Raw genomic sequence first — 16,777 nt, forward strand, 5'->3', positions numbered from 1 at the left:
GGCAGATAACGTTAGATAACTGTAGTCCGGTTTTATTTGCTTATTTCTGATCAACAACTAATGTAGAAATTATTATAGCAAACACTGCTACAGAGGTGACCGGACGGACCTTTCTGTTGACAGTTGAGAGAGAACACGATCAACCGCGGGATATTTAACAAAAATATACCGCAAAATTCAGTGCGGTCAATATGACCGTCTTTGGCCGAAATAGGCAAATATGTTCATTTTTTTTTGTTTTGCCTTACGTTTACGTAACTTAATTTAAATGAAAAGCATTTTAAATGAAAATACAGACAATTTTAGGAAAAGTCAGGTACCAGCAGGATTTTATTATTTTTTTCAACAAAGTTATTGTAGATATAAAATTCAAAACGGTCAAAATGACCGTTGTGGCCGTTCTAGTGTTAAGGTGCTCTATTGCACCTCTTATGGTTCTACATAGCTCCATTTGATAAAGATAAGTCACTTAAAGTGGTCCCCCTATGATTACAAGCCAATGAACCACTTTCAGTGCTATAAAGCACCATTTTTGTTTAGAGTGTAGAGTTTCAGTTAGTAATAATAATAGTAATAATAACAATTTTGTTTGTGGTTTTTATTTTTCTCTGCTAATACAGGAATAATATTAATAATAATAATAATAATAATTGTTATTATTATTATTATTATTACTATTATATTCTTTCTTTGCCAGCTGCTATATTTCCCCCCCCCCCCCTTCATCCTTTTTATTGGATCCATCCTGTTCATTTTTTTTTTACTCCCCTATTTTTCATTTCCATCAAAGCATCTACTGGACAGACCATTTAAGGATTGAATTTCATGGTGCAATTTATCTTTGTGGTAGGTCCAGGTATGGTTTAAAACACGCTGATGGAAAGTTGACAGCTTAATTAGGTGGAGAATGTCGGTTTGTGCTAAGAATAAATGCGTTCACTTCTTTCAGAAGAAAATTGATTTTTTTTCTTGGAAAAAAAAGACCTTTCCCTCTGGAAAATATTACATGACACAATGAAATAATCCATAGGCCTGTTATCCAATTATTTATTAACAATTATTTTAATTAGCATTCATTATACTTGCAGTAGTTTTTTTGTTAATTCCATATTAATAATTAATAATAATTAGATATTAATAAATTTGTTTATTACATATATATATATATATATATATATATATATATATATATATTGTTGCTTGTGTATCTTAGGTTTTACTGGCTAAGCTTTTTAAACATTGAGACATGAGTGTAAATGAATTGTGAGTCCAATAAATGTGTGTCACGGAATGGTCAAAAGTGAAGCGAGGATTCATGTGCAGGAACTCAGGATCTTTATTAAACAAAACTACAACCCAAAACTCCCCATGGGTAAATCAAGACAGGCATATGCACCAAACAAGAAACACAAGGGAACATAGACAACGAACCATGACTGAAAACACAGGGAAACTAAATGGGGAGCAACCATAAGAGGGTATTGAACAAAGCAGGAAGATTAATCAATTATCAGGTAATGAGATGGGAGGGGCTTGACAATTGACAGGAGAGCATGTGATCATAATGAACCAGACTAAACATAAACACAGGACAAACTGGGAATGTCAGAGCTCTGTCACCAACCAGAATATAACCCAGACAGAAGTGACAGAACCCTGACAACGTGCTGTTTATTTTGTTTGCTAAAACACTCCAAGGGTTTGAATTGTTTGACTTGTGCCGGTACAAATCTTTCCACTGAAGCCAAATACTGTGGGTAAAGAGTCGAGCACTCGCTTTGGGGTTTGCTGCAATCAATAGAGTGTGTTATCGTTTCTTAGTTCTTGTCGGGGGAATCTAGTGTTCACGCTGAAAAAAATCTCACTGCAGCTTTTTGTTAAAGATAGAACGTCCCCTTCAAAAAACACCCATTAACCCAGCGATAAACAGCAGTCAGTGGGGACGCGCAATTTCAGTGCTTTTAGTTAACGCAAACGGAACCTCCTGTAAAAGCAACGTCCAGTTTGTTTGTTACACAAAGTGTACGTGACACCGCGTTCCGTCCAGGCCAGTGTGTGTGTGTATGTGTGTATTACCCCAGGGCACACAGTGTGACTCTGTCAGTTATCTGAAGGTCATTACTATTGATTCATTGAGAACACGCAGTCTGTCTAACAAAACAGCACGCACTGCCCAACGCTTTCAAGTGCCTGAGTGAAAGGAAAAGGCTTTCACTTTACAAAAGCATTCTGATAGTCTACACTTTGTTCAGTCGCCGTGGCTGTGGTTTGCTGATTGTGTAAATCTCTGACACTATAGGGATAACTTGAACTGGAAAATGGGGCTTAGTAACATGACACTGATTGTAGTCCGTACTAATGAGCTCAAGTAATTTCCCCCTCATATCACTTTCAAAGTGACATTTTGCTGTTTCCTCGTTTTCAGCAGGATCTGTCAGGACAGCTAATTTATATACTGGGTGCGTTCGCTCACTGTGCTGTTTTGTAAAACGCTGAGTTTGTCTAAGTGGTCTGTAGCATCTGTACTCGCTGTAGTTTGCACTTTTTGGGGGTGTTTTTTATGCATTTTTCCAGCCATTTCACCAACGAACAGGAGAACGTGGAGGTCAAGGTAATGCAGGTGGTCAGGCTCTCATTTCTTCCCTTACTGTTCTGGACCACTCTTATCTTGTCTTACACCATTAACCCAGAAATTCACTGAATAAACATTTTGCTTTTCTCTGTAATATGTGTGTTTGTAAAGTTATTTGCAGCAACAAAATTATCGGAAATGTGAACGCACCTTCAAAATTCTTGTTGACGTGGGTTACAGAAATAACACTCATATACTTGGAATTTGATTCCAAAAAAATACATAACAGTAATGTTTATTATTAATATTTTGCGTATTTAATATTAACGTAATAATTCATATATTCTAGGGATGTAACGATACCCTCATGTCACGATTCGATACATATCACGATACTGAACTCACAATACGATATTATTGCGATGCTCCAAGACATATGGTGAAAGGTTACAAAAAATGTACTGTTGATTAAAATGCTAACTTTGATATTACTTTGTGGTTTTAAATGAATAGGTTTGGACTTGCTGCTTATAACACAGGGACAGTGGTGACACCAGAATAACAATAATCATAATTCTGAAGCTGAAAATACAGAATAATTTTAGACGAATATGCTAGTGCTCTGTCACTGACTAGATATATTTAAAATAATGTCAGCCACTTTTAACTGGTTACATCAGACATTTAGCATTATCAGGACCCACAAATATTCCCCCATTGCATTATTATACATTATAATCAACATTATATATAGTAGTTTAATGTAGTCTGAAAAAAAAAAAACTCTAAAAAATATATATATATTTTTTTTCTCACACAGTAACTACTTAGGGGGAACTATCCACAATACGTATCGTCACTATCCATGATACGTATTGTTGCATTTATGTATTGTGATATATTGTGGCACGATATATTGTTATTACACCCCTAATATATTTGTATTACATGAATGTAATATATACAGTATTTGAATTAATATTTACTAAATATTATATACTTTATTTTATGCCAGTATTGACATTTTTGTCCATCATGTTGGATTATTTTTTTTTCTTCAGTGAGCTCACCACAATGCATTCTGGGATTCCATAATCCGCAAGGATACATCATGAGATGCTGCTTTAGAATTTGACCATCGCACACGTTTGATGCATAAAATGCTGCTAATATTTGAAAGCTCAATAAAGACCCTTCTTCAAGAGAAAAAAAAGAAGAAAAGCTATATGTATGCTCAGCTATCCATCAATGAATATATATGATGATTTCATTCTTCACCTGACGATCTGATGTTTTAGATGTGAGATACATTAACATTACAAAGGGATGTACAGGGAAGGAACTGAAGTCAATTTCCTACATTGAAATCCACACATCTGAACAAAAAGGTGAACGTACTGTAGAAGTACGCAAACATCAGTTTCCCCTACAAGACAGCGAGAGCTGCAAATCTTTGACCGGTGCTCTGGTCTTCATTGTTGTCTTTTGGTATGTTACGCTGCCTTTTCTTTTTCTGTCCTAACTAAATACGTCTGACTGTATTTCTCTTCCTCCTCCACAGAACATCGGGAAGGGCTCCCTGTGGTGCATAGACCCAGAATACAGACAGAATCTCATCCAGGCGCTGAAGAAGACGCCTTATCATCCTTATTCCCAGGTGTTCACCACGCCTCCCACCTCTCCTCAGGCATATCAAAGGTAGGCAACCGACCCACTAGACGCATCGATCTTTAAACCTCACCAAATGTCTCTCTCCCTCTCTGTGTTGTGCGCCCTTCCCTGTTGGTATTGGTTCTTCATACGTACAGTATATAGCGGAACCCACGGGTGGTAGTGGTGAGCTGAGAGGAGCTGTCAGATCGAGACCCGGCGTTGGGTTCCGAGCGACTCCCTCACCGCTCCATTTGATTTTGATCCAGCGTACAGGTCTGTGTGCTTCCAGCAACTCATCTGTGCAAGACAAAATAATTGCTTTACTGTAAAACTCGAACTGGCATATCATCCTTAACAAAGGATATGGAGCAAATGGGCGCCCATTTGTTCTATATCCTTGTTAAGGTTGATAGCTCAAGCTCAGCGGCTAGAAAGGGAAAATGGAGACGGATGTTTTTAAAGAGATTGAATTAAACCAGACAGCTCTAGTAAGAGAGATAGGCCGGGGGTTTCAGGTGTTGCTCAAGCATGGCGAGATGATTAAGGAATGAGGCGGAAAAGGGAGCCGTGCTCAGATGTTTTTGGATAGGGTTTGTCACGACGGCCCGCATCAGTCCGTTCAGCAGTGCACGCTGCAAGCACATTGCTGCCTCATCAAGGCACAAATCTCACAGCTCGACAAACAAATGCTGAATAAGGTCATTTCTTTTAAAAAAAGAGACCCCCCCTCCAAAGAATGCATGTGTGCTGGAGGTGAAATTGCACTGTTTGCCAATCTGCACCAGAGAAAACTGAGTGAAAATCCTCACATACCTGAGAAGTTTTTTTTTTTTTTTTTGAGAAGATTGATACTTGAAGTCATTTTATTTCAAGGTTTCTGTTTTAACCTTGATTTTGAAAACTTTTGCACATGGTCATCTTGAATATCCACCCACAATCAAGTTTAATCAGGGACTATCTGCATTTGTGTTTGCTTGTGAATTGCTTCTTTTCTATGTAAATTTCAATTATTATTTATTTGTATTTGGCTGGCACTTAAAGCTGAGCTGTTGAAAAGTAGTTATTGTTTATTTTATTTTATATAGAAATGTATTATATATATATATATATATATATATATATATATATATATATATATATATATATATATACACAAGATTGTAATATATATTTTATATTTTTAAGCCGTTTTAAGTCTCTATATATATATATATATATATATATCTTTTTTTAAATATACAAAAAGAAAACAAGATTTTAAAATATTTTTGCATAAATGTGCATATATTTATATTGTCCAATATATATATATATATATATATATATATATATATATATATATATATATATATATATATATATATATATATATATTGCATTTACTCACAATATATTTTAAGATTGAAAATACTTTTTACTCATTTAAAGGGATACTCCACCCAAAAATGAATATTTGTATTTTTTGGGTGGAGTAACCCTTTAAATACAAGTTTAATCCCAATATCAGTTTTGTAATACATATTTGGGCATTGGATTTATTTTTCTTTTTGAATTATATTTACTCAAGCCAGACTGTTTGCTGACAGACATTGAGTGAATACTTGAAATATACTTTGGTCAGAAAAAAATAGTTTTGCCATGGGTATATCAAGACTATTTCAGCATTTCAGAGCTCAGAACCAGCCTGAAAGAAAGGGAATTGTGCTGTGCAAATTGTGTACCGCTATATATATATATATATATATATATATATTGTCTGTGTTTGTGCCGTTAACTGATTTGCATAATTCCTTTAGTGATTCAGGTGCTAAAACAGCGCAGACAGCATGTGCAAATAAATGACGCTATCAGTGGGCACAGTTCATCCTCAGCGAATTCTCCTTCTCTATTGGGTGCTTGGCTGATAATGTTGTGTGGGTACAGCACTAGGCTGGTTATTAGCGCCAGGTGTTCAAAGACTCCGAGGCCCTGTAGGAAGAGGAGATCACAGAGGACGGTTCCTCTAGCCCACACCTCTTCAAAACAACAACCTCTAAATACTATTTTTGAAGATACACTCTTGAAAATAAACTCTTCAGTTAGAGCCAATTTTACAGATTACAGAGATTTTACAGATTAACGCCATAACCGTTTTAAGGTCCGCAAAAGGAGTTTTAAATCTCTAGATGTGCTGCTTTAAAGACCCCAGAAGAGTTTTACTGTTTCTTTTTTAACAGATGATGCACGGATCTGAACTTTATTTAACATTAGGAACTTTTTTTAATCTCCAAAGAACCATGTGGCCAATTTAAGAATCTGGTGAATCTGATTCGATGTTTACTTGCAGTGTAAATTCGGCATGTAAAAACGAACAACCCGGTCTCATCCCAAGACGTCATATAACTGACGTTTTGGGACGTCTTTTTGACCATACGTCAATATTCGCCTTTTTAGGGCCCCCTTAAACGTCGGTAGATGAGGTTATGGGATCCTAACTCTACCCCATACCTAAACCTAACCCTAAACCTACCCCGTCACCTAACTGACGTTAAAGGTAAAGCGTCAGTTGTATGACGGCCCGGGATCGCCATCTACCGACGTTTAAGGGGGCCCTAAAAAGGCGGATATTGACGTATGGTCAAAATACGTCCCAAAACGTCAGTTATATGACGTTTTGGGATGAGACTGTGTTAAAACGAACGGAAGAGGCAAATCAGTGACTCTTAATGACCAAACTTTATCTAATTCATATGGGGCTGAGGTCTGTAATGTGTTCCACCCTCTCACTGTTCTGATGGACCTGATGTAAGGTGTGTGTGTGTGTGTGTACAGTATGTGTGTAGGAAGCAAAGATAGCAGTGTAGTGTTAGGCACACACAGGTTTGGCTTCCTGTCTCTCGCAGGCCAGATGGTGAATCTGTGTGTAGCAGTGTGTAATAAAGTGTTTATTTGGCCACTGCAGCTCTTTTAGGAAGCCGAATGAAGCTTTTTATAGCATTCCTCAGGTTCACACGAATCAGCTGAGTCATAGACTGACACACTCCTCTTTTCTGCTCTTTTTTTTACGCACCACTCTTTCATCTTTGCTGTTTTTGTGAGCAAAGCAATACTGTAGATTATTAAATCCTGCGAGTAGTAAGCCGGGGGCTACGGCTCTTTTTCATCCGCATGTTGGTCAGGTAGACAGATGGGATGAAGGCATGGTCTGTTCTGGTGATGTCATCAATACCTGTAGATTGGTATGTGTGTGGTGGGACTGAGGCGGACAAACAAAAAAAGCAATTTCAAGGGGAACCATTGCAACAATTTGCACCAGATATTTCAGCTACAGGCCTGGGTGTGAGGAGGAGATCATGGAAAACATGAATGATTCGACATCATTTTTTTAATGGAATAGTTTGATTTACTATGATGGCATACAAGACCCAAAGCTTCTGTTCAGTTTTAATTCAATTAAATTTTCCTCAAGCAGCAAACAGAATTGCAATCCAGATTCCAATGCCATTTAAACAAATTCAAATGAAATAATATGTTTGTATATATTTTAAATAATTAATGGTTTTATTCATCAAGGATGTATTAAATTGAAAGTCACAGTAAAGACTTTTAAATTGTAAATAAATACTGTTCTTTTGAACTTTCTATGCATCAAAGCACCTTGAACACAGTTTCCACAATAATATTAAGCAGCAGTCTTTTTCAACATTGATAATAAGAAATGTTTCTTGAACACCAAATCAGCATATTAGGAAAATTAAATATATTTTGAAAGGGGGGAAAAAAAAAATCATTTTAAATTGTAATAATATTTCACAATATTACTGTTTATTAGTCACAATAGTACTGTATTTTTTTTATCAAATAAATGCAACCCCTGTGAGCTCAAAGCAGTTGTCTACATCTTTTGCCTTGGCTACGTCATGGCTACGGCAGTATGAACGGAAACCGAGGATAGCGTGGATATTGACTGGTGACTTTTTTTTTGTCGGCCACTTATTTAAAATTGGAATTTGGAAAAAAAAAATATTTGGAGAAGTTTGGGATAATGCAAGTACACAATTGCAGGAAATATATCACACTGTGTAAGTGATTTTTGGATATTTTATTACACAATTCTTACATACTGTACCTTTAAGAGAATTCTTTCAAAAATTCGATTTTTTTTTTCTGACCAATATTTTGCACAGTAGTGTACAATAACTGTAACTTGCTATAAAGTCTTGTTTGAAAGTTTAAAAATCTCAAATATTTTAGGTTTAAGGTTTATAGTCCTTTTGGAAATGCCAAGTTCTGTCATGAAACTCTATATGGCGCAGCTTGATGGTCCTTAATGCAGCTGATAATATTTACAGCATTTACTACTTGGTTCATGTCACATCTGCAGCCAATGAGCTTGCTGCTCAACATTTAAATGTCTGGTGACCATTCACTACAGAAATTTGCAGCATGCTTTCAGAGTTTGTCTAAAACCCTCCACCCTCCCCAGCTCCACCTATATAGATCTGGTACGGGTAATTGATTTATGCTATTTGTGCAGCAGCAGTATGTCTTGCATGCTTACAGCAGTTTATCAGCGTATGCATTGGCAGTAGCAAGTTCCTGTATTTGCTCTTCAGCAGCAACTCAGCAGAAGCATAGCAGATTTATTCCACCAAGACCAAATACATCAACATTGTCATATCCATTACCATGCTAAAAATCTTCAGAGAGCTGTCATTAAGATATTTCAGGATGAAAGAACATAGAAGTCTGAAATATACAGTAGAACAAATATTTTGTCGCTCTCATGCTTGGTTTGGACAGAAACTGCAAGAAATGTTGTTGTGTTGTGCATGATTAGGACATGGTGTAAAGGTCAGAGGGAGGATGGGAAATGGCTGTTTTTGGTGTAAGAACTTTATTGCTAGACTTAAGAGAAAAAATAAATGGATGCGTTCCCTTTAAGAGGCTGCAACGTGAGCTCAGGTAAGACGAACATTCCTTAACATGCTCAGAGAGAGACACTACGAGCGCGATAGGGCAGGAGGAACAGCTGGGCCTCGGAGTTCAGCAATGCATGTTTGCCCTTGCGAGGTTATTAGCGTGATGGTCGGCATAGCAACAGGAACGCCTCCATGGTAATACAGAGCTGAGACAGGTGCAGTTGCATCACAGGGCTATTTGTTGCCTGGCAAAAGGACAGGCCATTAGCGCTCGAGAAATACACTATCGCCCTGGAAACACGCAACTCTCCATGGCAACCACGGATGGCTTGGAGCCTATTTTAGTGTTTTCTATACCTGCATTTGTCTGTCTTCATAAAAATTCGGGGATGCGTGAATTATTGGAGATGACAACTGGAGGTCCAGTTGCTTTAGGAGATTAATTTTAAATGAGACTGTGAGTCTGAAGAAACCCTGAAAGAAAGCGAGGGAGAGAAAATAAAAATGCTGAATGCACCGAGACTGACTTAGTTCTCATTTTTAATAGTTGTCATTTCAGCCCGTGGGTAAAAACGCATTACTAAGAAAACAAATTCAATGTACAAGCTCATGAAAAGCCCCAGTCCGGTATTGTCTTGTTTAGTTTCTATCTCTCCCGGACCTCCAGGCTTGTTTGCTTGCCTCTGCCCCCTCCCTTGCAGCCCTCAAGTCTTCTCAGTAACACTAAATGACAAGATCACCTACTTTTCCACGCTTACTCTAATGGCTGGTGCCGTGTAAATGATGGGTTTTCCATATCTGGCAGAAACTCTCAGTGTGTCCTCGGATCTCTTCCACCTATAAAGTTCAGAGATATATTAGCTGTTCGGCAGCCTAGACTGATGAACCTTTCAATGTAACTTGTCACATGTCTCTTTGATTAACGTAGGCTTGAGAAGAACATGCTTTGTGGAGAGAAGGTTTGGGGGCGGTTGAGGCATGTTGAGGGTTTAATGTCCATGGCATGAGTGAGGATTTCTTTAATTCATTTAGCATGCACAAACATCTTGTCTAGCTCCTTGTATAACTTTTTAGGTGACTTAGAGAAACACACAAGAAGGTTGTGAAAGATTGTGGCATTTTTGGGGTGGTGGTAAGCAGTCACTGGAGGCGCGTCTGTGGAGATTTATTGTCTTTGAGGTATTTTTGTTCTTTTGGAGGTTTGTCAACAGCCTGCCTTTTTCCTGTTAATAGTCTGTGGAAAAAAAATCTGTCTGTTCCATGAGCCATATTTTTCTGAGCACTAAAACTACTTCCCTCCAGCTCTGATTTAGTAGTTTGTACGGATGAATCTCTTATTGTAAATAAACTTTTTCCATCTACACTCTTAAAAATAAAGGCTCTAAAAGGGGGTTTTCATGGCAAAGCAATAGAAGAACTATTTTGGGTTGTCCAAAGACCATTTGTTAACCTTTTTTTGCCATTTGAAAAGAAGCCTTTGTGCAATGGAAAGAATCCATGGTTGTTAAAGGTTCTTCATGGAACCATTGACGCCAATAAAGAACCTTTATGTCAGTGGTGTAGTCAAAATAAGGCATAATTATCCTCATATTATGCAATATGTTCTACACTGATTTTGCTCTATCAAACATGTTTTCAGGTTAAAGGAGTAGTCCACTTTAAAAAAAAAAAAAGAAAAAAAAAATTTGCTGATAAATTACTCACCCCCATGTCATCCAAGATGTCCATGTCTTTCTTTCTTCAGTCGAACTCTCTCAGTCGTTCAGTTCGTGACTCTCTAATTGGAACTCGTTCATCAAAATGAACAAATCTTTTCCCGAGCCAATTTGTTCATTTCGTTCATTGAATAAGCCAAATGACACGAAAAAAGATTCGTTCATTTTAATAAACGAGTTCGAACAGGAGAGTCACAAATGCGCATCACAGAACAGAGCAAGGTGAACATTTGAGCTTATAAAACCTATTTTTTTTTTTTTTATGAGCAATCGCTTCGCTTGATAAGACCCTTATTCATCGTCTGGAATCGTTTAAAGCCCTTTGAACAGTTTGCAGTTTGCACTGAAACTGTCTTTTGGACCCTGAACCGTTTGGTTAGAAGTAAAGTGCATTATATGGAGAAATTTCCTGGGATGTTTTCAACAAAAACCTTAATTTCTTTCGACTGAAGAAAGAATGACATGGATATGACATGGGGTGAGTAGATTATCAGCAAAAGTTTTTATTAAAAGTGAACTACTTCTTTAAGGAATTATTTAACGATAAAAATGATCAGTTGGCTTAACTTAATAATTTTAAGGCAAACGGTTTTCTCATTTTTTTAAGTAATAAATGCTTAATTGAAAAAAAAAGTTATGTGGAAATGTCAAGTTCACCATTGAAGTTTATTACTTATTAGAAACCTTATTAGGTTTCCTCCCTTTAAGTCAGTTAAGTCAACTGATCACTTTTCTGCTCTGAAATTCCTTCCAGTAATTGTGTGCAGTGTTCTTCTCAACCCTCTTGCCCTGAAAAAGCCTCCTCTGTGAGCCGTGATCCCGTGCGAGAGCAGCTTCAGATTTCACAGGAACAAAAGTTAAAAACCTCAAGGCGAGAAGTAACCTACAGGGGAGAACCGGTGCTGGCACCAATTAGACTTTAGATTAGTTAAAGAGGATTGCGATTGTAGGGGTAAAAGGAAAGTGTAGTGGGCGATAGGATTTGAAACGAGATTATAGAATCAAGCGAAAGGAGGTAAGCTTTGTTTAAAAATGAATAGCCTAGGCCTGCTCTTGATGGAGATGGAGAAAGCGGCTGTTTCTTGAAAGGTGCGTGTGTTTGCATTAACAGAGCAAACAGACAGAGCGCACCGGATTAAAAATAGATGGGGTATATACCCAGCAAGACTCCAGCCGGTGGCACGTGTGTTTTACATTCAAACATCCAGTAAGGGCAAAGAGTGGCATGCCCTTATTGATGTTAACATTTTTGAAAAAGCTCAGACGGCCGTAGCCGCCCCAACAGAGCCAGGAAGAAACAGGATTTTGGCTCTCATAACTGCAGTTAACATTTCATTAAAAGGCATTTCAGCTGAAGGAGTGAGCCACGTTCCCACAGAGCAGGTTCAAAGAGGTTCCGCGGGAGCCGGTTGGGGTCGTTTCCGCTTAGATTACCGGGATATGCATATGCAGGCTGAGGTAGCGGCTCTACACTGTTCCAGGTCCTGTACCCTGATGTAACCCCATCCCCCTCCACCCCTCAAGTGTTGTTATACAACAGGTTTTAAATAGATTTTTTACATGTTCTGAAGAAAATGAGTTGTGCTTGCCTATGTAAAACTTGCTGGACACGGCTCAACAGTAAGGTTGTTGGCCCTGCAGTTTAAAACAATTTCAGACCAGGTGATGGTGATGATGTTTAAAATGTAAATATCTTTGCATTATTATTATTATTATTATTAAAATTATTTGTATTTTATTAAAATAAATAAATGAAAAATGAAATAAATATATAATAAATCAAAATATGTAAATGTAATTTGTAAATGTATTGTGCATTTTATTTGAAATAATTATATAATATATATTTTCAATATTTTACAAATTGCATGTTTAATTAAATGAATTCAAATTCATACAAAACATTACATGTATTCTTTTTTTGTGTTGGATCCAGTGAATATGTGGGTGGAAATCTAAACTGCTGTTATGACCGGGTAAGCAAAAATAATTCTTAGTTGAAACCATGGCGTTGTAATGGTGCATTCACACCTGACGCGAATAGTCCGTCAGGCGCCAATGATTTCAATGTTAAGTCAATGCAAAGATGCGTTAAGGCCAATTTATACTTCTGCGTCGAGGACACGCCTGATAGTTAGTGTACGGCCAAACTGTTAGTGTACGGCTTAGGCTACGCACGTAGGCGACGCTGTCGTGAGCATTTATATTTCTGCGTTCAGGTCTTGATTGCTCTGCAGTACTGCTCTGAAACGCTAGTTGGCGGCGGAGGGTTTCAATGTTCCACTGTGTTTAGATTCCTCGCGGCTAGGTTACTAAAAGTAATGGCGACTGAAAGAGAGCGGATCATGTTGGAGTTGGAGCTTATTGAGGCGGAAAAACAGTTAATTTAAGTGAAATTACTAAAACTAAAAGGCAGAAACGAGAGAAGACGTCGGAGGAGATGGTACGTGTGGAAATGCGTAGGAGGAAATGCGATGCTACCAAACCGACCAACCACAGATCTTGCAGTCCGCGTCGTCAGAACGTGTAGTTAAATTTTTGAGGAGGTGCACGTCAGGCTACGCCGAAGGGTGCGCGTCTGTGCGTATGCTACGCCGTACCTACTGCACGCACCCTACACGGAAGTATAAATTGGCCTTTACGGGCGTAAAAATTCCTGCGGCGCGAATGAGGCATAGAACGCAGCCCGGTAGATGCGAATTCGTCAATTCACTCATTCGAGTGACAATTTCGCGCGAATTGAGCATCTGGCGCGTTACGAGCGAAAGATTTAGTTAGTGCTATTTGTGCATTCACGCGTTTGACGCGAATTCGCGCCTGCCGCCCGAGTTGAGAAAACTGAACTTTGCCGTCAAATTCGTGCCACGTTAACCAATGAGGAGCCTGCTGCCTGCTCACGTGGTGAAGTATCTGGATGCTTCAATAAATTATTTTGTAATATAACTAAATGCGTGTGGTTCTAATGCACAACAAAGCGAATATTTTATCACTTAAAACTTTATTTCAATATGCGAGACATGTTCATTTGTATTGCATGTTATTTATTCCATATCTAGATTATTTGAAATATTATTATGATGTAAAGACAACCAACATATGTGCATGAGTTCGTAAAATCACAGGACAGGTTAATAACTTTTGGAGGCTGGCTCTATTTATCATCAAAAAAATAAATAAATGACAGATTCGGTGGATGAGGGCAAGAGTGATCCTTTTACTTTCTCGATGAATGCTCGGTCGACATAAAAATTGGCCGCCAACGGATTTCGATTCTGACGCACGTAAATTTCACTTCAAACTTTTGTTTTTTACGCGCATCAGTTTCACACCTCTTCTCAACAAGGTTTTTGATTTGAGGAATCATTCATGTCCGTTGCACAGACGATCTGTGTCTAATTTGAATACTTAATGATTTAAACAAGCTCCTGTATAAGTAACAGTAATGGTTCCTTTACTCAAGGACAAGAGGTGCTTGATGCAAGGCTATATTAGGGCTCATGGGCTCAAATTCCATCACCACCAGTTTGATTGTTCACTCCTCTGAATGTGTTAAATTTTACTGGCGAAACCATGGGCCAAATAATTGCAGCAGGAGATCTCATTTCTTTTTATTATTTTCAGAGAGGGGAGGGCACTTAATAACATATAAATAACGTAATATCATAAAAGCTTTCCCGCTTTTATTTTTTATTTTTTGGGTTCTTACAGCTGATTAAAAAAGGACCTGGGTCGTCTATCATGAGGCATGCTGTGTCCATGGCAACGCATACCATAGCTGTAACCCGATACAAAGCATATGTGCATTAGAAGTACAAACACTGGTCTTGACTGCTATAGGGAAGGAGAAACCGAAAGAGGGAGACGGCATGGTGAACCCAGTCCCGCAGGGATCTGGCCCCTTCCTCAGCCAACAGTCTCTTTGTGCCTGCGTCAGCAGCACGGTGCATGAATACCTTTAGGTTGTGCTATGCCTATAGCTGATTCAATCCACAAAAGAGTTGGGTCTCATTTATCTCAAGCCTATGTTTTGTCTATGTTCGGTACTGAACTTGGGTACTGCACACGTTGTTTTCGTCTTATACTCATATTGTCACAATGCTGTGTTGTATAGGACACACATGAACATGATAATGAAGGCAAAGGTAATCTAAAATGAATCCACAGGCAGATATATCCAAACAGAGAGAACAGCTTTGTTGGGTATACATGAGCAAGACCAAACAGCAAATAAATACACAGAGGACTTAAATACACATACAAACAAGGCTAATGAAATACACACACCTGAACTAAATGAGAACTAATCAGAAACCATGACAACTAACTCAACAAAACTAAAAAGAAAGTCCTAACTCGGTGAGACTGTGACATATATAAACATAAATATTTGCGGTAGTTTTATGCTGTAAGACTTTTGACTGTCGGCATAAACAAAATAAAATAAAATTATTTACACCAAAATTATTCATTACAGATCAGGTGCAGTCTCATTTATTGGAGTTATTCTTCCCTTTATGTTTATTATGTTTTATTTAGGGGATAAATGGATCATGGTGCATCCTGTACATTAGTAATGACTGCATGCTGTACTCAGGTGTGAGGTTAGTGAAAAAAATCTCAAAGTTGAAAGTTAGAGATGTTTCAGTTGCTAGGCGACTAGTATGCTAATGAAGATGTTCATCTCAAGCTGTGTCTGAGCTGTGCTGAGATATGTTTTAATCACTCTCAACGGGGAAAAAAGAAGGAAAAAAATCAAACACGTTCTGACGGAACACTGTAATTAATGGATCCGTAAAGAAATAGAGAGGTTCCATTACTTCTCGCACTAAATTATCCTCAATTGTCAGGGCAGATACCTGAAGTCTGACAGCCCTGCGGAGATTAGCAAATGTGAAGTGGCAGTGCAGTGTTTATTCGCTTTGGCACATGGCCTCCCGGTGCTCAGAGATGCCACGCACCATAGAGCGCTCCTTCATCGGAAGAGGTCCAGAGCCAAACCAGCCCCGTCAACCCGCAAGCCCGGGCTTTTAAATACACCGTGCAGACAAAATGTGCTCAAAGCCCTGTGCCACCTCTGTTTGTTCTAATTCTCAATTAGTTAATATACTCTAAGAAGATTAAGAAGGGGAAGATGACAGAGCCAATGTCTGCACATACTGAATCTACAGGGAGGCAGAAAGTGGATCGAGGGCTAAATTGAAGATTAGACTGCTCCTGATTAGATTTGTGAAGCTCACAGTGTACATTGAGACGGAGGAGGTATCGTACACAAGCGGATAATTGATAATAACTGAGCAGCTAATCCACAGGAATATATATATATATATATATATATATATATATATATATATATATATATTGCAACCTTTCAAGCGAAAAATATTCAGATCAGAAGGAACTGTCAGAAAACAGAGACGTGGTTAAACTGTTTCTAAACTCTGTGAGACCTCCTCAATATGAAAGCATGCTCAAACACTTCACATATCCCAAACAAAAATGTCAGGAAATTCAAATTTGCCTTCACAAATGATCAATGTTTGGGATGGAGCGTGAAAAATCATGGCTCAGGGAAAAAAGATTTCATTAGAGAAGATGAAAAAGATAAAAAGAAAATTCATGACTGAATTTGGGAACTTTGATCACATTTGGTCTCACATCTTTCACGAACGTCCTCAAGTAACATATTTGATAGCCATCTGTTACTTGTTACAGTTTTTTTATACTGTTGCATCACTTGTAATTTATCTTTTATTTATTTAGATTCTTTGTTTTTAATTTATTTATTTATATGATCTGTTTTTAATTATTTTATATTTATTATATCATTTAAATATTACATCATATGAATTTTTTTAATTTAAATAAAATATTTAGCATAATAAAATATGTCATTTATTGTTCAATAATATTATGCTAATCTGAATATGATATATTAT

At 37.7% G+C, this 16,777-nt stretch overlaps 1 protein-coding gene across 3 annotated transcripts in view; it reads left to right on the top strand.

Moving 5' to 3' along the window:
- foxn3 (forkhead box N3) overlaps nt 1–16,777 on the top strand; it is a 126,972-nt gene that overhangs the window by 48,839 nt on the left and 61,356 nt on the right. For all 3 annotated transcript variants that reach the window (XM_039671326.2, XM_089120249.1, XM_089120248.1), the window contains exon 3: nt 4,134–4,270. In XM_039671326.2, coding sequence (XP_039527260.2) covers nt 4,134–4,270 — 137 coding nt within the window. The remainder of the gene's footprint in view (nt 1–4,133; nt 4,271–16,777) is intronic.

Source organism: Pimephales promelas, chromosome 15 (genome assembly GCF_988280905.1).
Source record: "Pimephales promelas chromosome 15, fPimPro1.hap1.1, whole genome shotgun sequence".
NCBI classification, from domain to species: domain Eukaryota; kingdom Metazoa; phylum Chordata; class Actinopteri; order Cypriniformes; family Leuciscidae; genus Pimephales; species Pimephales promelas.